This window comes from Sceloporus occidentalis, unplaced genomic scaffold, assembly GCF_023333645.1.
Source record: "Sceloporus occidentalis isolate IW3139 unplaced genomic scaffold, rSceOcc1.0.p SCAF_1, whole genome shotgun sequence".
NCBI classification, from domain to species: Eukaryota; Metazoa; Chordata; class Lepidosauria; order Squamata; family Phrynosomatidae; genus Sceloporus; species Sceloporus occidentalis.
Genome location: NW_028316981.1, coordinates 265,966,653 through 265,991,125, shown reverse-complemented (window position 1 = coordinate 265,991,125; position 24,473 = coordinate 265,966,653). Strand labels below are relative to the sequence as shown.

Here is a 24,473-nt window from a genome sequence, read left to right as displayed (position 1 = left end):
AGTAATCGAGGACATATCCTGGCATCTTGGACTGGATCTATTAACTTTTGTTTGAGTTTTCTTTCCCTCAGTTTTTGGAACCATGTCTTTATGCTAAAATACAGAAATCTCAGTCTGCAAGCTGTCCCATGTGCCAGTGGTGGTTATTGGGCTTTTTGCCTATGTGACAAATTGCAAAAACCCACCAACTTGGATTTATTACAGTATAAACATAAGAATATGCACTCAGGTATCTTGACAAATAATATATATCCCATGTCTTAAAATTATTACAAGTGAAAATAATACATTCAGTAATGTATTAGAACCACAACTTTGCTCTGCCTGTGCTCCATTTCATTTTCTTCAAAGTCTCTGTTACATAAAATGTAATTTCCCCTCCCCACTCCAGGGGAAATTAGCCTTTTCTCTGAAATACCCTTCTGTAATCATTTGTTTAGGAATAGCATTTCATCTAACACCGACATTTTCAAAAGTTCTCTAAAAGAACTCTTTAGCTATTCATCACTGGCATGCCTTAGTAAACACCGGTGCTGTTGGGTCAGATGGAGTCTGCTAGCTGAGAAGAAAATAGAATGTTTCCAAAGTGGAAACTAATTGAAAGGAGCAGATATTGTGCTTGGCTTTGGACTGCTGGGAGGGTGGAGCAATGAATTAAAAAAAACCTTCCTCCCACAATCTGGAGTAGTTCTGGAATCAATAGCTTTGTTACCCATGGAGCCTACAAAATGGCTTTGGAAAAAATGAGAGATCACAGAGCGTTTGCAAGGACAGTAGCTATTGAAGTTAAGTATATATATTTTGTCATCGCCTTTGACTCCTCTCCCTAGTTCCTTAGCCATATTTTAAAAGTTATGAAGGAACACCTTTTTCCCCCTATTACTTGCACCAAAATGACTTCCAGTGGCATTGAATGTTTATTATTACGGCACATGGCCAGCACAACCAGTGGCATCAGCTATTTAAATAAATTCATACTTATTGGAAGATTGGAACCCACATATTTCCAGGCTAATGGCCAATTTTCTGGTGGAGGCAACATGGCTTAAATTTTAATAACGATCCTGAAGTTTTTATTGTAAATGTTTGTTGTTGTCGTATGTCCAATAAAGATTGACTGACTGACTAAATAAATTATGTACACAAACATAATAGAATACAAACCTCGCATTTTTCATGATGTGTAACAAGAGGAATGAAAGAAAATGCCAGTAATGTGACAGGCTACGTTGTGCTATTTATACAAGAAGGGCAAATAGTTGGATTTTATTTTTGTTTAATAGGTGATACACACTTACAGAAATACAAATAGAGTCCAATTTACCTTGTTAAACCCTAGTTCAACAACATGGAATTGCTGGATGTATTTTGGGTAGCTGCTGAAAGCATGGAACCTAGGCTTCAAATGTCTTTCCAACAGAAACTTAAATGGATTTCTTCATCTAAGTTTATAATTTTATAAAGCCTCTGATCACAGCTTTCCACTGAACAATTTAATATATATGTCTTCATCTTGTTTTCTGGGGAAGATCCATTCTAGGTTTGTTCACCAGTAAAAGTACTAGGGATATGAACAAGATATGGGTGTTCTCCTGGGAGATTCACAGCCTCTGGGGTTCTCATATTAAATAGAACAAGGGTTCCACCTCAAAAACCATAGTAAATGCAGTCAGCCCTTGGTCTCCGCAGGGGATCTGTTCTGGACCACCACCACCCCGCAGATACCAAAATTCATGCTCAAGCCTATGTTGTCCCCGATGGCAGTGCGTGCCCATGGGCCATTAGGGATAGCCCCCACTGTCCCATGATGGTGCGTGCATGTGACTGCTCTGCCATTGGGGACAACAGAACTTAACGATAGCAAGGCCACATGCACACACCGCCACAGGACAACGGGGGCTGTCTTGAATGGTGATGTGACCATGGGTAGATGCCACCTCTGGGGACAATGTGGGCTTGCTGTCTGTGGATGCTTGAATCTATGGATGGCAAGTCTGCAGATACCAAGGGCCGACTGTATTTGTAGAAATACAGTTGATTGAGGGGTCATGAAAAGAGAGATGCCATTATTCCCAGGCCCCTCCATCCATCCCTACTGCCACTGCCTTGGCCTCTGAGGGAGAGACGAAGCAGGTACATTTCCTGTAGGCATATTTGGTATCCATATCAAGCAGAGAGCAGCAAAGCCAATGCAATGTGGGCTTGTGGGAGAAACAGAAGAAAATGCTCAGGATGTTCTTGTAGGTTAAGAAAAAAACCCAAAACTTACATTTATTGGAAAGCCATATTGGGATAAGAAAGGAAATGGACAGATTATTACCTAAACCTTAACAGATAAGGCTGGCTCTCATTTGTGGAAGTTGGCTAGCATCCATCATGAGGCATGGCTGCTCCCTTCCGAGACAAAGGGAGACAAAGGACTAACTAACTGTTGGGGAAAGGGGAAGGGGACCTCTGCAGGTAAGAAGAACGCAAAAGGGCTTCAGTACGTAGATCAGAGAAAGAAACAGAGGTGAAACAAAGGGCAGGGACACTTTCTACAGCCCCCTCTGTTACTTAATGGCTCTATCCAAGTATTGATGCCTCTTTGCTTCCAACAGTTCCATCATGCCTAGGCGCAGAACCAGATGGAAGGCCCTTCTCCCATCCCAACTACCACTGCTGTGGCCTTGGAGGGAGAGAACTACAGCCAGCATCTGTTGGACTTAATCCCCCCCACCCCACCATCCCCCTTTTCTTTTGTGTCATGTTTTAATTAGATGGTAAACTTGAGGATAGGGAACTGTTATGTTATTCTTTTGTATAGCGCCATGTATGGTGATGGCACTATATATATAAATAAATAAATGATTATGATGATTATAATGATGATGGTGATAAGAAGAAGAGGGAACTGCAACCTTCTGGCTGTTTTTATAGAAAAATTCATGAAATGGCTTGACTAAAAGAAGAACTTTTTACAACACTAGAATGTAAATCCCCGCAGCCCCACGATGCTGAAGTAAGAACAAAAGGTGAATTATGATATTTTATACTTTTACTGTTATTCTTTGGCTATTTCCCTCTGTAGACATATACACTCTGTATCTAAAGTCTGAGAATGCAAATATAAAGGAATAAATATACATACAGCTCATTGGTTTTGCTTCTTAAGCTGCAGGTACTAGTAATTCAGGCAGAGTTCTTTATCTGTCACTCTCACCTTTATAAACTCCCACTGCTGCTAAATGTAGATCAGAGTGTCAGGATTTCTAGAGAAGAGGCTAGAATAATTGCATTCGGCCAAGTAAAATGAAAACAAATGAAAGTCCCACCTCTGAACTATTCTGGCAATCCAGGTATAAAGCAGTTTTCATTTCCTTAGGGCAAGTCCTAAAAATAAACTTGGAAGAGAGCTTTGATTGCTGGATGTTTGCCTTCTGAATGCTCAAACACCAATAGACATCGTACTCGCACCATGCAATGTTATATGTGTCGCTCAGAGGTAAGCTCCACTTAGTTCAATAGGATTTACTTCCAGATATATATGTGTAGAACTGGGACCTTAATAAGCTATCTGCTCAGGTGGTCAAGGTGCCAAATTGTTTTCAATAGCAAAGCATGTTTTAAATTTGAGAGACATAATATGGCCTTGAATGACTGTGCATCTATTTTATTAAAGTGTGAAATAGTACTTCCATGTATTATACCATGCCTGTGCATAGACACTTGACAGCTATGTGTAAATATTGGCATACCCTAAGTTCCTAGAGTATCTCAAAATCATTAAGCATTCATTGGTATACTAACAATTTCATCTTTAAAATTTACTTTATGTAATATAAAGAATTTAAGAATTATTTTAGTTTTCTAATATTGCTTACAAGGAAAAATAACTACAAACTAAAATAACAAGATATAAAATACAGTGAGCGCCTTACTCTAGAAAATAGTACAAGTAAAACAAACAAAATGACAAAGAGTTTCTTTGGGATGTCATCAGTTATCAAGGTATTGCAGGTAACTTTACGTCTTTGATTTTAAGAGTAACAAATAAGTATGCTTGTCACATTCCCTGTTCTGCTTTATCTTCCGAGGCAAGAGAGGTTGGTGTAAGATAAAGCATTTTTAAATGTTCCACCATCACTTTTTCCTCTTCTTCTAGTACTTCTCTTTCTTTCATCTCCCACCTGAAATAAAAAAAATACACTTCTTGTATTTCTACAAATTAATAAGTTTTTTGCTGACATGTTTAGCCTATTTGTTAAATAAACAACAGATGTTATTAAAAGGTTTTAATGTATTTGGTGGAAGCAATTTATTATTCTTAACTACATAAAATATGCAATTTCTCAACACATACTTTGCATACTCAATATATCTAATTTATAATTGGTCTTTATAAGACATGGGTCAAAATGCACTGAACAATCCATATGTGAAACTTTTCTCTGCACACTACTTGCATTCTTCAGATATTTCAACCTCTGTTGTCTTCCATACTCTGCAAACCTGTCCCCATTTGTGTGAACCTTTTGTCCTTCTCAGATGGCTAAATGAGAACGTAATGGACTAGGTCTAAGCTCTCTACAATTTTTAAAAAGCACAGAACACAGAGGCTATATCCTCACTGAAGAGATAATCCAGTTTGACACCACTTTAACTGCCATGGCTCAATGCCATGAAATTCTGAGAATTATAGTTTGTTGTGGCACCAGAGCTCTCTTACAAAGAAGGGTAAAAGTTTCACAAAACTACAATTCCCAGAATTCCACAGCACTGAGCCATAGCACTTAAAGTGGTGTCAACTGGATAATTTCCGCATTGCAGATGCAGCCATTCTGTATTATTTTTACTACTAAGTATTATTTTTTGCAAAAGAAAGCATGAGATTAAGAATAAAACAGTTGTGATATTGTTCAACTCAATTAATCTGTAATGTATGCTCACTTTACTCATTTATTTTAATATGTACCAAATGGCCACAAAAGATCAAGTGGATCCAGATTAGGTCAGACATATGTAGATTGTATTTAACATAATTCAAGCAGACATCTGCTTGTGCAGCATGACTTCCTTTTCTTTATCCTTTACAATCAAATGAGGGAAGCTGCAAAGGAAGGCGAATCCAATTCACCAGTGATGGTTGTTCGCCACTGGTTAGTCCCTATTGGATACCACTCAGTGGATCTCAGTAACAGCTTACTTTTCACATTGATTTCAATGGGACTGAAGGGTGATTAATTCAATTTGGATTCAAAGCATCACAAGAATAGCATCAAAACAATGTTCTTTGCTTCATTTAAAGCTAGGACTACTATAGTTGTCCTGAGTGGCACATAACAGAGTACCTACGCTATTCTCACTAATTACTGTTAATGACTGTTTCTTTTATCATTTATTTATTTATTAAAATATTTATATGCAGTCCTATATTAGGGTATATAGTAGTTTAAATAAGCTAAAAATATATTAAAGAATATAAGGTATTGAAAACAGATTTAAAATTTGTAGAAGTGTTTAAAACTATAAATAATAGTATTTGGTTTGCATTAATGAGGCTCAAAGGCTTCTTACTCCTACAACCAGACCTAATGGCTGGTGTAATACTTGCTTTTAAATGTTACTCGCAGGTTTAATTGTACATAGATTTATAAATGGCTGCTAAAGGAAGAGGCCCCTCAACTGTCATCTTGGCCTCAGAGGGAGCCATCAGGCAGACCCAGCAACATCAGGGACTGCCTGAAGGACGAGACTTCTCCCTCCTTTAACTGTCACATTGTATTTTGTATTGTATTGCAATTTTTTACTGTACACCGCTATGATCATTGCGGAATAGCGGTCTATAAATAAAATGTATTATTATATTATTATTATTATTATTAAATGCTTCCAGTAGAGTTTATTTTCTGAGCTGTGTGATGTCACCTGTATCTGCAAAGTTGCTCTAGGTCTGCTAAACTATTCTGTTTGTCTCCCAGATGTAATGTCCCGAGTGTTTATTGCACCATTTGAATAATAATGCTTCACACTAATATAACATCTCAATACACATATATTGTCTCATGAATTTTTGCACCATCACTGTAAAGACAGAACTAATTTTACAAGCAATTACACATGTGAAACCCAGACAGATAATACTTTTTGTAAGAATGTAGCAGGAGCAGTTGATCTGAAGCTGGAGAAGCATGTGTTTAACCCTTTTCACCACATGCCATTTTTCTGCTGCAAATCTGCCTCCAGCTGCTCTCCATGGTATAATTGGGGAAGTGGTGCAACAGAAAGCCACAAATGAAAAAAGAAGACTTACATCACAAAGAAACACACAGTGCTGATTTCCCCTTGAAACCGTCTCCACCTTAAGTAGCTTTTCTCTAACAAAACTGGCCATTCAAGTTCCGCATTACTAGTTGTTTGAAAGTTGGAAAAGTTCTGTTTGTGGATGACAACTCCCCAAATTCTCCATACTGAGAAATTCAGGCATGGTACTTATGACAAGACCTTGTTAAAGACCAGGTTGCTTTTATTTTCCAACCTCAGAAGGCTTCCTGTTACTAACACTTGCCTTGCTTTTACACTTTTAACATTATACTTAAAAGGTATTAGTGTTAGGTTCCAAAGTGTCTCCATAAACCACTTTCAATATTTTAAGTAGCGTGTATGTTCTTCTTTACACTTATAGTAAACACTTCAATCAGTCAACCACTGTAAAACAAACAGTAACGTTTATTGAGAAACATACAGAAATAATATTTCTGTGAGTTAATTTCAAGCTTAGTATGGCTACATTAAAATCAAATACTTGGCTGGATTTTAACCACTCCCTTATCTCATAAACTGCATCTGCACTGCAGAAATAATCCAGTTTGACACCACTTTAACTGTCATGGCACAATGCTTTGGAATTCTAGGATTTGTAGATTTGTAGTTTTGTGAGGTATTTAGCCTTCTCTGTCAGAGAGATCTGATGCCTCAACAAACAAGAGTCTCCAGAATTCCATAGCACTGAACCATGACAATTAAAGTGGTGTCAAACTGGATTATTTCTACAGTGCAAATGTAGCCCTATTACAACCACCAATCTGTCCCTGACTAGACTAGACCAGACCAACAGACATAACTGACATAACTACATTTTTAACTTCAACTGACTCTACATTTTTAACTATCAAGCTGCTCTTCACCCCGCCCCCAACAGCCAGCTTCTAAAGGCACTTCCTCACAGCAGTCCTCTCCAAATAGCTTTTTCATGCTCTAGATTTATTGCTTTTCTTTCTGACAGTTCACTTAATGTAGTTTGTATGTTTAATGTTAATTGTATATAAGGCATTGAAAAATATTTTCTAAATACTGCTTATTTATTAATGAAATAATTAAAGAGTTCCAACCTGCAGGTTTGTTATTGGAAGGTGATTGTGGAGGAAAACAGATAGTTGCAGGTACCATTTCTTACATAATGTTAGATTGTTGTAATAACACTAATATTATGGCCATTGAGGGTTCAGGGAAAAGAAGATTCAAACTGAAGTTGACCAGTGATGTGAGTCTTGCATTAACATTGACATCCATATTTGGCTATGCATCCTTATTCATGTACTGAACAGTGTGACGAAACTAAAGTAAGGCATTCATCTGATTCACAGTTCACTTGTTCTTAGTTCATACTCTATGAGGTTGAAAACAGGTCCTACGGAAATTACACTTATACTGTACAGGATTAGGGAGTTAGGGATACCAGTGGCATCCCCAGCCATGCTGGGGATGGGGCTACTGGGCAGGGGAAGGGGCAAGACTTCCACCTGCTTGCTGCGGCCTGGTTCTTCCAAGAATCCAAGGAAAACCAAACCACGGCAAATAAGGAGGGTGGGGTGTCACCTGGTGCAGTCCACACACCCTCCAACCACACAGTGATGCTACTGTGCTATATCATTTCTACACTAGTCTAGAATCTCGGTCTTAGAGCTGGAAGGGACCACAAGAGCCATCTTGAACAACTAATGCACAACTAAAGCACCCTTCTAAGATGTCCATCCAGTGGCCTCCCTGCCCAGAGTGTCATCCAGTGTGGGGAGACAAGGCTTTGGGGGAAAGGACTTCTGGGGGATGTGGCCAAAAGGGCACTCCCCCACCTCGCTGCTACAGCATGTACAATGGCGCCCTCTCAGCACCCCCCAGCCTTCTGAGTCCCACGTGATCATGGCCAAGTGGGACTTGGAAAGCAGCCATCCTCTTCAAGACTTTTGAGTCCCATGTGGTCATGGTCGTGCAGGACCTGGAAGGCAGCTGGCCGCTCCCCCAGAGTATACCACCCCACCAGCTGCACCCCCCTTTGGGTTGCCACCCAGTGTGGTCTGCACCACGGCACCCCCTAGTATCCATCCAACCTATGTTTAAAGATCTCCAAAATAGGGGAGTCCACCACCGTCCAGGGCAGTCCATTCCATGGTCTTACAGTAAATACATTCTTCTTAATGTTTTGGAAGACCAGTCCTTGTTGAACCCAGGCTCCCTCCCTCCGTGTGTGTGCATATGTACAGCATCTTACAGCAAACTGAGTAGATTAGATCTGTTCAGATGTACTGTTCATCCAATACAGTACCAGCTATATTTTAGGTGGGAGAAAACAGCACAACATCCTCTCAAGTAAACATTGAAGAACCTTGCCATGCATACCCTGATAATAGCCTATATATTTATATGACACTATGACTATTCTATAATACCGTTCAATATAAAATATTTAGAGATTGTGTATATCGCTGTTACAGCTGTTTGATTCTTGTTTTTGTTAATGTTAAAATCATATTATCCAGCCCTGTGAAGTATATGCTGTTGAGCTGCCTATCATCCCAGATCAAATGCCTTTACAAGATGTTTGTCCCCTTTTTGTGTCATCTAACATAACATATTTAAAGGCAGGTCTTATAGTACTGATGTAAATCTTTGCTTACATTGTTTCTGCATGCAAGAATAAATAATGCAAATAATTTTCTCCTTGCTCCATAAGCATACAAGGGTTTCTATACAATTTTAAAGTATTTAAATTTTGGCAACTTGCAAAAGAAAATTCATTTTGGGAGAAAATATACATGCTTCCAAACATACTCTGTTAGCACCTCCAAATAAATCTTGCCAACCCACACACAGAGATACAGAGAGAGATAGTGTCACAATAAGTCAGTCAGTGTGAAGACACATCCCAGCATGTTGCCTCTGACTAGCACTGGATTAGGTTCAATGCCTTTTCCCTGTCCTTTACTAAATTATACCTCTCGTGCTGATATTTGTCCCCATGATCAAGCTATTCCCCACCCCTGCCCACACAGATTAAAATGAACATATTCTGTGGCCCATTTTACCAATGTGAATAAATAAATGAAACACTAGGAGTGTTATCAAGTGTAACTTGCTTATTTCTTAGAAATAATTACACGATTATTTTTAAAGCAACTCTATAGCATAACAAACTGCAGGAGCCAAAGAAGCAAATTATCATTACTGTTCCAAAATGGGTTTTTAAAAAAAACAACACAAAAAACACATGTCTCTCTGTCCAAATAGAAGGCAAAATACAACATTTATAGTACTAGAGATGTCCATAACAGAAGATGCCTTTATTAGCATATCCAAAATGCACAGCCATTATTTTGGCAGTAGCAGCTGGCAAAAATGTGATGATCTACAAGTTCAAGTAATATGAATGAATTCATTTTAAAATCCTGGCTCCATCAGTTGAACAGCCAACATTCAACCTGTCTTGTTTCAAATTAAGAGCAACAATGTAGCTCTCAGTAAATGCCTTTAAATTTGTAGCTGGCACATTATTAACCTAGGATCAAATTCAAATGGTGAAATATTTAATTAAATCTGCTGTCCAGTGGCTTGGTCCAAATCATGATGCCATTATTGAGCATTCTGTTTATGACTAACTTAGTCATCATGTTGTACAAGTTTTATGAAAATTTACTAGGACAAATTTACTTCCACCACACTTCTTATACTGTAGTTACTTTTAGGCCTAATTCTATAGACTTAGTTAAAATACAGTCAAGCATTTTGAAATCCCATTAATCCCAATAGAAGAAGTTTAAGCATGTGTCTATCTCATCTATTAATATGAATGGAATTTTGATTAGATGGGTTTTGGCCGGACCATGATCGATATGGCCAGGATCCAAGGCACCGACAGAACTGCTTCCATCGGTAGAACTAGGACTGGTGCAACCCTCATTCTCCCAAAGCTCTCCATGCTCTTCTTTGAGTTCTAAAATCTCAGCAACGTTTCAGTGACTTAGTACTGCTCAGAGCTGTACCTAATAATACCACAAAACTCATCCATGCACCTTCCCATTACCCATTGATTGAATCTATGCAATTATAGAGCTGGAAAAGACACAAAGGCCATTCAGTCCAATCCACTTTCATGCAGGAAGACACGATCAAAGCACCCCTGATAGATGGCCATCTAACCTCTGTTTGAAAATCTCCAAAGGAGGAGACTCCACCACTCTCAGAGGAAGCATCTTCCACTGTTGAACAACTCTTATTGTCAGAAAGTTCTTCCTATTGTTGAGGTGTAATCTCTTTTCCTGTAGTTCGAATGCATTGCTCCATGTCCTACTCTTTGGAACAGCAGAAAACAAGCTTGCTCCATCCAAAACATACTGCAGAAATAGTTCTATGAGACATTTAGCCTTCTCTGTCGGAGAGCTCTGGTGCCACAATAAACTACAATTCCCAGGATTCCCTGGCACTGAGCCAAGGCAGTTAAAGCGGTCTCAAACTAGATGATTTCTGCAGTATGTTTTGGACCATAGACACATACACACAGGACGACCCTATCACATGGGGTTAAAACCCTGGCTTACCTTTCCTGAATTTATTCCCTTCCTCAGCAACAGCCAGGATGGTGTTCCATGTTACTTCAGAGAAATCGAATGCTGCCACTTTCTCTGAGACAAACTACCATGCTAACCAGCAAATGCAGCAATAATATCAATTTTTATAATATAAAAGTATTTGATTTTTTTTACTAGACTTAATCCCATATGAACACAATTGCTAGAGACAAAAATGTAGGTAAAAATTGTAACTAAAGATAGGTATTCAGTGAAGGTGACTGATGCCTGGTACTACTGTGTTAATGAAAAAACTTAAGTCATTTCATGTAGGACTCCATTAGTGGTGAGGGAATATACATTTATGTTGGTTTTTTTAGTCTTTTCTCTTGTAATTGTTTCCTTTGTAATCCTATTTTCTTAAGTTTGCTGGGAGTTCTCTATGTTGTGGCACTGAATCATGCTTCTGACAATACTGTGCCTAGAGTAGTTAATGCATTATTTTTTCAAGTAATTTCTTCACACAAAAGACCCAGTCTACATTTTAAAGTCAGCTTTGCTAGCCTGCAATTTACTTTGGTGAGCATATGGAAAAATTTAGTCTCATCTGCAACAAAAACACATTTCCCTTTCTTTACGGTTGTACTAATATTAACTGATAGCATTAGTTTCTTGCATGTTTTAACATTTTTTTTAGACAAAGCATTTTGTGTGGAAAACTGACACAAAATGAAAACTGCCTCCAAGATAAAAAATAACCTTAACATATGCAGGCAAGGTAAATCATAAAGTAAGTATTTATCTAATCATTTTAAACACTACAGTTGCAAAGACTGTGTATCAGAAGGCTTGGAAAATATTACAATAAAGGATTTTAATTAAATATATATTCGAATGAATTTCCCATAAACTGTTAACTGATGTTTCAGGGGAATCTCAAACATGCTTTTTTAAAAACTACCTAATCACTGACCAAACCTTTCCTCTATTATTTCTCATTGTGGAGGAATACTCACTTTTTAGCATGCTTTCACTGCCTTTTATAAAGGGTTATAAACCTTACCCTCATCCTGCTGTTTTCATCCTGCAAAAAGCCAATGCCTCTGCCTCTATTCCCAAACTGCTGCTGTTCTTCCTCCTCCTCTTTCTAATTACAAGTAGCAGTGCTTCAAACTGGAAACCCATGCTGTGTCCACACTGGAGAAATAACCCAGTTTGGCACTGCTTTAACTGCCCTAGCAGCTTCCACTCTGGGCCACAACAAACTCTAACCCCCAGAATCCCATAGCCTTGAGCCAGGGCAGTTAAAGCGGTGCCAAACCAGGTTATTTCTCCAGTGTGGATGCAGCCCCAGTTATCACATGCATGTTCCCTGGTTTCTTGACATCCTTCCACACTGCAGAATTATAGCACTATGAGTCTACTTTAATTGCCATAGCTGCTTACTACAAAATCGTGGGGTTTGCAGTTTGGTGAAGCACTGGAGCTTGTTGGGTGAGAAATCTTTTAAAAAGCCTTGCTAAACTGTAAACCCTCGGATTCCATAGGATAAAACCATAGCAGCTGACATGAATGCATAGTACAATAATTTGGTATTTGAAGAAACCCTCAGGCACAATTACAGCTACTAGCACTTTATCTGAATATGGTTCATCTCTATATGCAGTCCAACAGTGGAGTATAAAATCAAGACACAGACCAATGGCACTAACTACCTGGCTTAAAGTCATGCAGATATTGTTCCCAGTTACTTCAGTGCCGAGTCCTGCTTGCCATGCAAAAATAACTTCCAAACACAATTTAAAACACAGTGCATATACGGCCATCCCTCCACATTTGCAGATTATACATTCACAGATTCCATTATTCATGGGTTACTATATTTTCCCCAATACAGAAAAAGCAAGTTCTCTCTAGGAATCTGTATGTCCTCCAATTTGATTCTATGGTATAGAATTGTGTTATAGGACCTATAGATGCCTAGATAGAACATTTTTCTAGGCATCTGTAGGTCATCCAGTGTGATTCTATGGTCAATCCTTGATGGAAGGTTAAAAAAAATAATGGGACTATATTTGCATTTTTCCCACTTTTGTGGAGGCAGGCACTGCATCCCTAAGCCCAGTGTAACTTGAGGGCTGACTGTTGTACAATACAAGATCATAATACCAACAATAGTTGGGAGCCCTATGCATGAATAGTATGTGAAAAGCAAGAATGAGACAGAACTTCAACGCAACTAGTTACAGCATTCTGTGTTTTTGTGGCCTTTTTGATAAGGTGATGGATGTTTAATTTAGAAATAAAAGTTAGGTATCAGTTTCGAAAACAAACAAATATTTAGAATAAATGAATGAATATAAGAAACCAAGATTTTCTGCTTCTTTAAGCAAGATCTCAAGCTGAGAAGTAGATTAATGTTTTATCTGAAGTGCAGAAATAATAGAGTTTGAGACCACTTTAACTGCCATGGATCAATGCTACAGAATTGTGGAAAGTGTACTTTTATGAGATATTTAGCCTTCTATCTCAGAGAGCATTGGTGCCACCACAAACTACAAATCCCAGGATTCCATAGGATGGAGCCATGGCAGTTAAATCTGTGTCAAAGTGCATTATTTTTTCAGTACAGATGCAGTCCAAGCCTATGAAAGAGTATGCTACAACTTCTTTTGCACAGCTAGTCCCAAAGGTGCTACAAGATCAATTTGCATGCTGATATTCCAGACTAACACAGCTATGTCTCTGAGCAGAGTAAGACAGGCGGGATACAGACGGGCAAAAAGGGATGTATTCATGACGTCATGAAAGTAGAGCCTTCAGACGGGCCTTACCTGAATGCCGCCATGAACACGCCCCCCGCACGCCCCAAGCGGGAAGAAGCGGCATTAAAAAGGTGCTGCTTTTCTCCACTTCTTTTCCGTTTGATGCGCAGCTGCGCAGCTCCGTCTGTAAGCTGCTGCACCGGTACGCCAGAATTGCTACGCCGCTAATTTAAGTTGCCCATTTAAAAGCTCCGTGTCTGCTGCGTCGCATAATGAGTCGGGGTCCTGGAACATGCACAGTTTGCAGTCAGGCTTTAATTGCAGCGTCAGCTGCCATGCAGGTGTGGAAGCTGCAGCACAGCTGCAGCGCATTTTAAGACTCGTAACCCTAACCCTAACCCTAACCCTAACCCTAACCCTAACCCTAGAGCAACATGTACGCATGCGCTGCTTGGAAAGTTTGGACTTTAAAGTGAACCCCTACACACATTCCTGTGCCATTTTCACCTAACAATAAAAAAACGCTAAAACTTTAAATATTTACATATATACAAGGGAGGTGATGGGGGATGGCAGGGGGACAGCGGTGGCAGCGGAGACAGCTGTAGCTGTGCATTGCAGATTCAGCAAGAGCGCGGGGACCAAAGGAGAGGAGGCATCTATGATGCTGGTGACACTGGCAAAGTGCAAGCGGACAAGGATGCCAACACCAGCTGATCACCAGCTGGCAGGAGACCACCATTGTTCTTGGGCAGAGCAGGGGGAAAAGTTTTAAAGGGGCTTGGGCACTTTAAATGTGCCCATAGGCTTTCTGCCGCCGCTGCTTAGCGCTGCAGCTGCGCAGCTGCGCATCCGCCAGCCGGCAAAGGAAAAAAAAAAAGCCCCGTTTTTGGCCGCCCGTGAGGAAGCTGCCTCTCTCTTTGCAGCGTCCTCCGAGGCGGCGGTTTGGAAACTGCGGGTCCGAAACGGCCCCAGGTGAGGCGTCTTCACTGCCCCCCATGTGGAAGCCCCATCTCCTGAGCCATGCCCCCAGGGCGGGCGGTCTGGAGGCTCCGTATTCAGCAGAATACACCTCCAAGACATCTTCCCCTGCCCGCCTGTATCCCGCCACATTTATTCAGAAAGGCGCAGTACATGGGAACTTTAGGGACTTTTGACTACAACTTCCAGAACTCTTTGGGCTACATGGACCAATAGTTCCACTTGGTATAAGGGAATTTCCCATGTTCCCTGTGTTTAATTTTAAATCTTTGCTTTTTCCTTTGTCAGTCATTCTCTGGATTGTATGGATACAAATTCACAGCATGTACGCAAACATCATATATTTTTATTTGTATATTCATGTATAGAATGACAAGCTAAATTCCAAAAATGCTGAAGCACAGTAACTTGAAATAAACCATACATTAGCTGCAGTTTTACTGATCAAAACTTGTAATTGACTTCATAATTTTTCTACCCACAGAAATATTTAGACTTGCTTGAACCCTCCTTGTGATTAATTAGAAAGCCTGTCTTACATATTTTTCTCTCAGGTGTAGTAACCTTGTAAGACCTTACCATTAAGGACTGATAAATAAATGCTTGGTTAAGCACAAACAGTGTGATAGGCAGTGAGAAAGAGTGATGATCTTGGCTATTTTAATGCACGATCAGTGCTGTTGTTTTACCCCAGAGGACCAAATAATACCAAAAATAAAAAATAGTGTACTGAATTGCCAAACAGAATAAATTTATTTTTAATTCATTGCAGCTAATACATCTGAAGAAATGTTGTAGTACTCAAACTGCCATTTTCCTAGGGTGCATTTTAATGTGTGTATTTGCCTAGACATATGATAAGATAAACTTATTTATACAATTAAAAGGCTTGAATTCTTTAGTTTTTCTAAAGCATTATAAGAAAATGCAAACAACTTGAAGGAGGATAGATGTCCCATTTTTGTAAAAGTGAAAATCAAACTCTTCCCTTGATAATCTCTCCCTCCTTCCAAACACATATGTTTGAAAGTGGTGTTAAGAAAGCTGGACTTCCAGGATAAACTTTTAACTATCAATGGGTAGAAACTATTGCAATATTAAACCTATTCATACAGGTCACCATCCAGAAAAAAATGTTTCCCCAAGAACTTGGAACAGAGAAGACAGAGATATGCAAGGATTAATGAAATGGATGGCTGGCTGAGGAAAAAAACTTTACAGGAGGAAAAGTTAAACATGTCTACTACATACTTTTGGCAGAAAGTCAAGGAGGAGAGATGTAAGTGCCGGACAAACACACTCAGAATCAAGGTAACTAAAAGAAATGGAACCTTGCAGGTAACATCAAGAGGCACTGCAATTTACAATAATGAAGAATCTATGCGTTATGAAGGCAAGCAGCTCAAGAAAGGGACAGAGAAAGTGAAAGTTTTCAAGTGTATTCCCTGACCATGTTTTCCTTCCCAGCCACTGTTTCACATGAAAGTGTTTCCCTCTGCACAGTTTACCCCCTGTGAACTGAAAAGCAGGCACCCAAAGGGAGGGTTACATCTCTTCATAGTTCTGATACAGGGACGATAAGAGCCAAGATAATTTGGTGCATAATGTTGGCACCCTTTCCTGAGCAGGACTCTCTGCAAAGAACTCGGCCTACTAGTCTTGATGACTTGTTGCACTTGGCCAAGAAAAGAGAATACTATATAAAACAGAAATCGGGGGAAATGTAGTGACAATAAACATAGAAACCTCTGAAAAAAATATTCTCTTCTAAATCAGCTTTCAAGGTTCAGGAGCATTTTAGGCAAACCTATACTTTGATTCTCAGCCTCAGAGTTCTCCAAGGAATCAGCATAACTTGCACTAGTTCATGTCACCCTGTCCAAGTTACATCCTTAAGGCAACATCTCTTCTGATCACCACAGAATCCCTCAGCACATTACTATTCCAGTTGGAGAAGTTACCTTTTTGGATTAGTTTCTAGAAACTGCACCCCCACCAGCCCATGCTGAATGGGAGATTCTGGTCGCCCCCCCCCCCCCCCCCCAATAACATTTCCATGCTCTAATTATAATACCATCAAGAACAAATATCCTGATGAATTTGGTTGGTTTCTCTATTCCCCAGTAACGCTGGTGAATCCAGACAAATGTCTATTTGCTTAGCATTCCAGTTTGTTAAAATGCTCATGAATGTATGTTTATGTGCCCAGCACTGTACCTTGCATATAGTAGATTAATGAGTAGCATATGCAATTCTGTGTGTGATGGACACTTGCAGTGGCACTTATTATTATTATTATTAACCTTTACTTATAAAGCGCTGTAAATTTACACAGCGCTGTACATACAATCTTTTTAACTGAACGGTTCCCTGCCCTCAGGCTTACAATCTAAAAAGACACGACACAAAGGGAGTGGTGGTGGGGAAGGGGCCTCTCTAGTAGGATAATACATATAAAATACATAGCAAAACAGGAAATGATTCAATCAAACAGGCAACAAGAGAACATCAAATAGCAAGTGACAATTATGCAATGCCTGGGAACGCTGCCCTGAACAGGATGGTCTTCAACTCCGTTTTGAAGCTGGTTAAAGAAGTGATGGTTCTTGCTTGTGGGGGAAGAAGGTTCCAGGAGTGAGGGGCAGCGAGTGAAAAGGGGCGAATCCGAGATGGGGCAGAGGAAATCCTGGGCTGGGACAGCAGACCTTGACTACCAGAACGGAGGGCCCGAGTGGGAAGGTGAGGAGAAAGAAGGTCTGATAAGTAGGGAGGGGCCAGTCCATGGAGGGCTTTAAACATGGACAGCAGGAGCTTATACTGAATGCGGAGAGGGAGGGGGAGCCAGTGAAGGGATGCCAACACAGGAGAGATGTGGTCAGAGCGGTGGGTGGATGTGATAATGCGTGCAGCTGAATGCTGGACAGAGATTAAAGGACGGAGGTGAGAAAGAGGAAGCCCAGCCAGGAGGACGTTACAGTAATCAAGTCGTGAGACCACTAGGGCATGGACCAGGATCTTGGCAGTAGAGGCGGAGAGATAAGGTCGGATTTTAGCGATATTGTACAAAAAGAATCGACAAGCCTTGGCTGTGGTCTGGATCTGAGGGATACACGACAGAGAAGAGTCAAAGATAAAACCAAGACTGCGGGCTTGCTGGACTGGTTGAATAGAAATGTTGTCCACAGAGACAGAAAAGGAGTGTTGAAGGGTGGACTTAGGAGGAAAGACAAGAAGCTCCGTCTTGGACATGTTGAGCTTCAAACGCTGATGGCGCATCCACTGCGAGACAGCTGTGAGGCAAGACGAAACTTGCTGTTCAAGCCTTGGAGAAAGGTCGGGGGTGGAAAGATACAACTGGGTGTCATCGGTATATAGATGGTAGGAAAAGCCAAAAGAGCTAATGAGTTTTCCTAAGGACAGTGTGTAGAGAGAAAACAGAAGGGGACCCAGAACAGAGCCTTGGGGAACTCCAACAGATAAGGGAACAGGAGAAGAAATCTGGCCCCCTGCAACCACTGCAAAAGATCTGCCAGACAAGTAAGATCTAAACCAGTCGAAAACAGAGTCTGAGAACCCAAGGTCAGAAAGTATATCAACTAGAAGACAGTGATCAACAGTGTCAAAGGCTGCAGACAAATCGAGAAGGATGAGAACAGAGTAAAGGCCATTAGCCTTGGCCCGTAAAAGGTCATTCGAGATCTTAGTGAGAGCTGTCTCTGTAGAATGCCTTGGGCAGAAACCAGACTGAAAGGGATCAAGAATGGAGTTGGCTTCAAGAAATTCAAGACAGCGAGAACAAACAACCAGTTCCAAAACCTTAGAAAGAAAGGGAAGAAGAGAAATCGGACGATAGCTAGACAAAGAGGAGGGGTCAAGGGAAGGTTTTTTCAGAATTGGGGAAATGAGAGCATGTTTGAAGTCCGACGGGAAGGAGCCTGTAGAAAGAGAGAGATTGAAGATATGGAGAAGCGAGGGCAGAAAGGAAGGAGCTATAGAGATTAGAAGACGAGTAGGAATTGGATCAAGAGAGCAAGTTGCAGTGTCCTTTCAGTAGGATGGATTGTGATTTATACCTGTGCCAGTGAGAAGAAAGGGACTGTGGGTTCAGAGAGTGAAGCTCCTTGAAAGGAAAATGCATCATTGCATCTCTCATGCATCCCTCTAGATCAGGAAAGGGATTGGTGCATCCTTCCAGATGTTGTTGAATCACAACTCTCATCATTCTTCACCACAGGTTATTCTCTCTAGAGCTTCTGGGAAATGCAGCTGAACAACACCTGGAGGGCTATGTGATTTCCATCCCTGCTCTAGATCATGCATAATATTATTTAAACATTGATTTATGAACACCTATCTTATTAACTTCCCTTTTGAAAGCCTGTTAAGTACCTTCTAGTAATCAGCTATGTATTTGTTTATATTTCACATTATTTTCCTTTGATGCAATGAAACCTACCTTTAATGAAGGGCAAACTAATATTTGTTTATTGTATAAATAAGCAAATAAACAGTCTTGAGCAAGTTCTCTCAACATCCTATATAATATGTTGTCAAATTCACATGCAGTGGTCAATTTGGCACTCACATCCAATTAATTTGCTTTCTCTACATGTTCTTACTGGCCAACATGCATAGGGAAGTAGTGTGCTCAGTTATCTTCATGCTCCACAAAGGCTGGAAATGTTACCTTTGAGCTTCCAATCATTAGGCCAGCTGAAGTGGAGGCAAGCCCATTGACAAGTGAGAATGGCAATAATTTATTTTCTATTGATGGGTTGTGACAAATCATGTTGGAGCTGTGACTGCTTACTGCAGGACTCCAGGAAGGAAGACGGTGATGGGCAAAGATGAAACCCTTCACAGCTCATTTAGTCCAAATGTAGCCACCTGGGTGGTGAATCAGTTCAACATAGCATCCCAGGCATTCCTGCACAAAATTAGATCGCTAACAGGGAAGCCATATAGGACTGTTTTAAAGCATTAATCAAAAAGGTTGAGCTGTCAAAATGTAGGTTTCAGAATTAACAAACATCAAAAGGATGAAAATGTAGCAGTGTCATGCATTCACGAATGTAATTACCACATCTAATTACTGGTACAGTAGAAGGCTAGTAAAGAATAGCTATGAACTTTAAACACCCACGGTGAAACTATTACTTTTGCAGAAACCATTCTACATTTTTACAAATATTAATTAGTTAACTTTGCTTCCGCCCATTCTCCTACCATTTAAGCGATTGATCAAATTAAACATATGTTTCTTATCATTTCATAGAACAAATTGTTTTTTTAAAAGCTCAGTGCTGTTCATAACACCAACATTTGGGAATTATCCAGTATAAGCTTCTGAATACAAATGATAGCCACATAACTCCCAACCACCAAAAAACTCCCAAACAACTAATCCAGTAATAAAAGTTTGCCAAACACAAAACCTTGTGCATCTCAAAAGCAGAAGGGGCCAATAACCTTTTAAACTGAATTTTCCCCTCATGGAAATTTCCTAACTATGGATAGTGTTATCTAAACATAAGATCATTTGTTCATGGGAAAATCTTTGTATACTTGGTAACAGAAATGGCACAGGTACCTTTTGATTCTCCTTAATCAATTTCCTACAAAGCAATGCTTTTTATGAATTCTAAACAGACTGAAAAGTACATGGAAAGGGTGAGGGATGGTGGGGTGAAAACCTGAAACTTCAGTAACTAATTTCCAAACTGTTGCCAAGGGAAGCCACTCAATAGATCATTAACACCTGCCAGTTTTCTTCTGCCAGTCTTTCAGGTTTGCCCTTCTCTATTCTGCCATGACTTTCCATTTCCAATTTGCCTGTTTCCATGCAGTGCCTTTCTAATTAGATACTTTTTCTTCTCACAGATTTCCCACCCATCCATCTCAAAGCAATATGTTGAAATCTACATACTTATGAAATGTAATTATTTCAAATCTATCTTACATCTTTGGAGTACAGATGATACTCTAGGAGGTGATATGGTCAGCTGACACAGTTTTAGCTTAACCTGTACTGTAACTGAATTATTAATACATTCTTAATTACACATCTAGTCCACAATTTTCATCTTAGTGTTTCACAATTATTTTGCATGACGTTATTATCCAGTACAAATATTAACATTACATAAATAATCCAAAAACATCAGTCTTGGAAGAGACTTGACTGTATATTTACCTGTGTTGTAATGGCCTGAATCCAACTACTACTCCGAACTAGAACAGACTCACTGAGTCAATAAGAATTAGGCAAGTCAAGAGTTATATAAATCCCATTGATTCAAAGGCATACACTGTTGGATTAGAAGTCATATTTAGCTCAACAACCATCATTGTAACCCAAAGTTAAATCACGTGCATGTCATTTTATGTAGATTGAATTTTGGAGGCAAAGTGAAAGGGAGGAAAATCTATGTAGGACAGAATGAATCATGTATCAGGATATCTGAAAGACTGCCCAAAACTTCAAGACCTTCAGCAAAGACCTTGTTACATGTCCCAATGCTTCATGAGGTTAAGTGATACGCACTTGTAACAGGACTTTTTCTGTAGGAGCACCCCGATTATGGAACCCCCTCCACAAAGAGGTTGGACTGGCTCCATTTGTTTTGAGTTTCTGGTAGTCAGCTAAAACAGTATTGTTCCACATGGCCTCTGATGTGTGAAACAGCTCTGTTTTAATTGTTTGTTTTAAAATAATATTTAAGAATTGTTATACTGCTTTACGGTTTTCAAAAAGTATTTTAATGAATGTGTAATATTTTTTTAAATCTCCGTACTGTTTTAAATGTCTTCACTAGTTGTGCTTTGCCTCAGGAGCCTTCGTGGGCTGAAAAGTGATATACAGTATAAATGCTTTAAGTAAATGACTTTAAATAAATAATCCATAGATTATCATGTGGTCAGCTTTGGTATTGGCAATAATCTGTTTTTGTTTGGAGTTTTGCGAGGTGGAGCATTTTCTAGGCACCTCTGTTCTCTCTGTCTCTGCTCAGTATTAATCAAATGTTCACCAGTGATATCACATCAAAACAATACATTGTTACAACTCTCCTTTGAGCCTAGGGAGAAATGAGTTTGAAAACAGAGATATTGAAAAGAACTACAATCCAGTGTGCTTGTGTCTATACACCCTGGTGCATGCACATAGTAGGATGCATCAGCACCTTTCTTCTTTCTTAGAAATTGGTTAGTTCAACTGATGGTGTTGCTTCTGTTAGAGGAATTACACTGTTGGATCTTGGTTAGAGTGTTTTCCATGAGAATAAGCATATGAGAAAATCTAAATATATCATCAAAGAGAAAGACTAAATATGTTGGTTCTCAAACTTCTCCCATGAGCTACTGTATTGCGTAAACTACAGTTATTTTAAAAAGCAGTAAAACTGAACTACAGTGTCCTTTTGACATGTTCTATTAATATGAACTTAAAAAATGATGATGATGATAACAACAACAACAACAACAATGCACCATTGATTTGCCTGGCAATGTAGGAAAATAAACAATAAAACAAAGAACCTTGCTGAATGGGTACAATTTTAAAATTTAAAAATAATATGGGGGAAAGAAAGGACTGATATAAATATAAAAAATACAAAGAGAAAAACAAGTTGTTCAAATACGTGTAATGTATACAGTATGTACAGTGAAGTTATAAACAGAGAAGATATAGAAGATGTCAACACAGATCAGAGTTCAGAATCATTGGGAAAGCGTACCAGAAGAAATTAATTGAGGTGCAGACACTTTTTGTAAATGTTTTGATGCAATGTTTACTTATATTCATAAGAAATCCATTCTTTGTAGAAGTATGAGTGTGGTACAATGGTTAAACTTGCCTAGGTCCAAAAGCATACAGAATACATATTCACAATAGATGACTTATCCACTAAAGAAGGTTGGCTGCCTATGATTTCCCACATTATCAGAAAGTACTACTTCTGTTTCTGTCTTGTTTAAATTGAAATACTATACTCTGGTTCGGATGCAACAATATCACTAATGCAACACATATAACAGAGTTACAAAATATTAATTTATTTAAATGCATGCTTATTCTAGTTATTATTAGTTGACAGTAAAGTATATCTAATTATACCAGAAAAAAATTTCTAAGTTATACATTGTTAATTCAAATAGTAATGAATTACGGTATTAATGTCTTAAAAACATGTCATCTTTTATTCCAACAGGTATTTGAAGGGATTACTCAAAAATGGTATTTTAATCCCTTTAAAATCTCCTTTACTTTTGTTATACAGTACACCTTTTGTTTTACAAGACTATTGATACTTAAATGAATAGGCTTGTTATTACGGGAGTTGTTTGGGGAACTATACATCAAGTTGATATAAAATGCATTATAGATTATTTATAGATATCTTTATTCCGAATGTTGGACAGAATAAAACTAGCTCTTTGGGAAAAAAATATAAATATCAAAAATATCATAGAATCATGGAAGAGACTGCAAGGGCCATCCAGTCCAACCCCCTGCCATGCAGGAAATCTAAGTCTTATATTGCATATAGAAGGTATGAGGAATAATTACTGCATTTTCTCAGGACAAAAGGAATTATCAGTTGGTTTCTTTTGCCAAGAATTATCTTCAGGAAATGGGATGTTTCCACTTATATGATTTTGACCACTCTTTGGTTTCAAAGCATCCAGCAATGGGATCCTTCCCTTTGCTTGTAATCCTTACAAGTTACTTTTGTTAGCATTTTGATGGAGGGATGACGCCAAGATGCTAATTTTCTCATTGTGTCTCATGGTTTATACTATATTATCTAAATCAAGGTATATTGTTTCTGGTGTTGTAGCCAATGGTGACCTCAGATGCTTCCATCACAGCACTGGAAGCTGCAGTCTTTGGATTTAATTTTTAGTCCCATGAACAAGCCATACTTGCATATCTTTGCTGTAATCAAAGCATGGAGAGCCCTTCTTATAAAGGACACGGTGACCCAGATGGTGACAGACAACATGACCATCATCTGGTATATAAACAGGAAAGAATTCAGTCCAGTCTGCTGGTCAGCCCTGTTCTGTATCTTTTGCAATGATATCTTCAATGTCAAATCTTTGTGGTAGTTCAGCTGAGTGTGATAGCAGATAAATGAAGCAGGTTGGGCAGGACTGCAAGTAGATGCTTAATTCTGTTTTGTGGGATGAACTCTTCCGAAACTGGAAGATGTAAAAAATCAGTCTGTTTGCCTCCTGCACAGGGCTGTAGCTGGGAGAGGGGGGCTCATATGAACTATTAACAGAATTGGTAACCTAATCTTGTATGTCTCTCTCATGGGTTAATGCATTCTGTCACTGTGTTTAATTCTGAGGTCTAGATCCTCAGGCTGATGCTATGAAGACTCCATTTTCATAGTAGACCTAGAGACAGGAAACATCCATGCATGGGCACGAAAGATGTCTACACGACATTCTTACTAATTTAAGTGGACTGGTCTGTATAATTATGTTGAGAAGAGAAGTTTGACCTTTTTCATAGTTCCATGGTTTTAACTTTTTTTCACCTGCTTACCTTGGTCTCTCTATGATCAAAATATAGTTATTATTGTGTTCTAGTGGTTCTAGTTTCCTTGTCCTCTCTTTTGAGAGTGAGCATTTTCTTAGATGAATCCAACATCCTCCTGTTCCTACTCTTCTCTCCGTGAGGAATTTGTTGGTAGTGTTCTCACAATTAAAAAAATAGCCTTTTGAACTGCGAGGTACTGCATCCTTTGAATGCCTTTCTTTAAAGGTCACATACTTTATACCAAGCTGGTAAATTTTGTTCTCTTCAGAGTGGATCATGCTTGCATGCCATAGGGACAAGGTGATTCTCTGTGCAGACATCATCATTTTTAGGAAAGGCTATGGCAGCTTTCTGTCT

The 24,473-nt window shown here is 39.2% G+C and overlaps 1 protein-coding gene across 3 annotated transcripts in view; it reads right to left on the bottom strand.

The window, feature by feature from the left end:
• Positions 1 to 1,256: 1,256 nt before the first annotated feature.
• KIAA0825 (KIAA0825 ortholog) overlaps positions 1,257 to 24,473 on the bottom strand; it is a 258,455-nt gene continuing 235,238 nt past the window's right edge. For 2 of the 3 annotated variants that reach the window (XM_089493054.1, XM_089493079.1), the window contains one exon: positions 1,257 to 4,169. In XM_089493054.1, coding sequence (XP_089349180.1) covers positions 4,046 to 4,169 — 124 coding nt within the window. In that variant the 3' untranslated portion in view covers positions 1,257 to 4,045. The remainder of the gene's footprint in view (positions 4,170 to 24,473) is intronic. The other variant, XM_089493062.1, reaches the window with a different exon arrangement.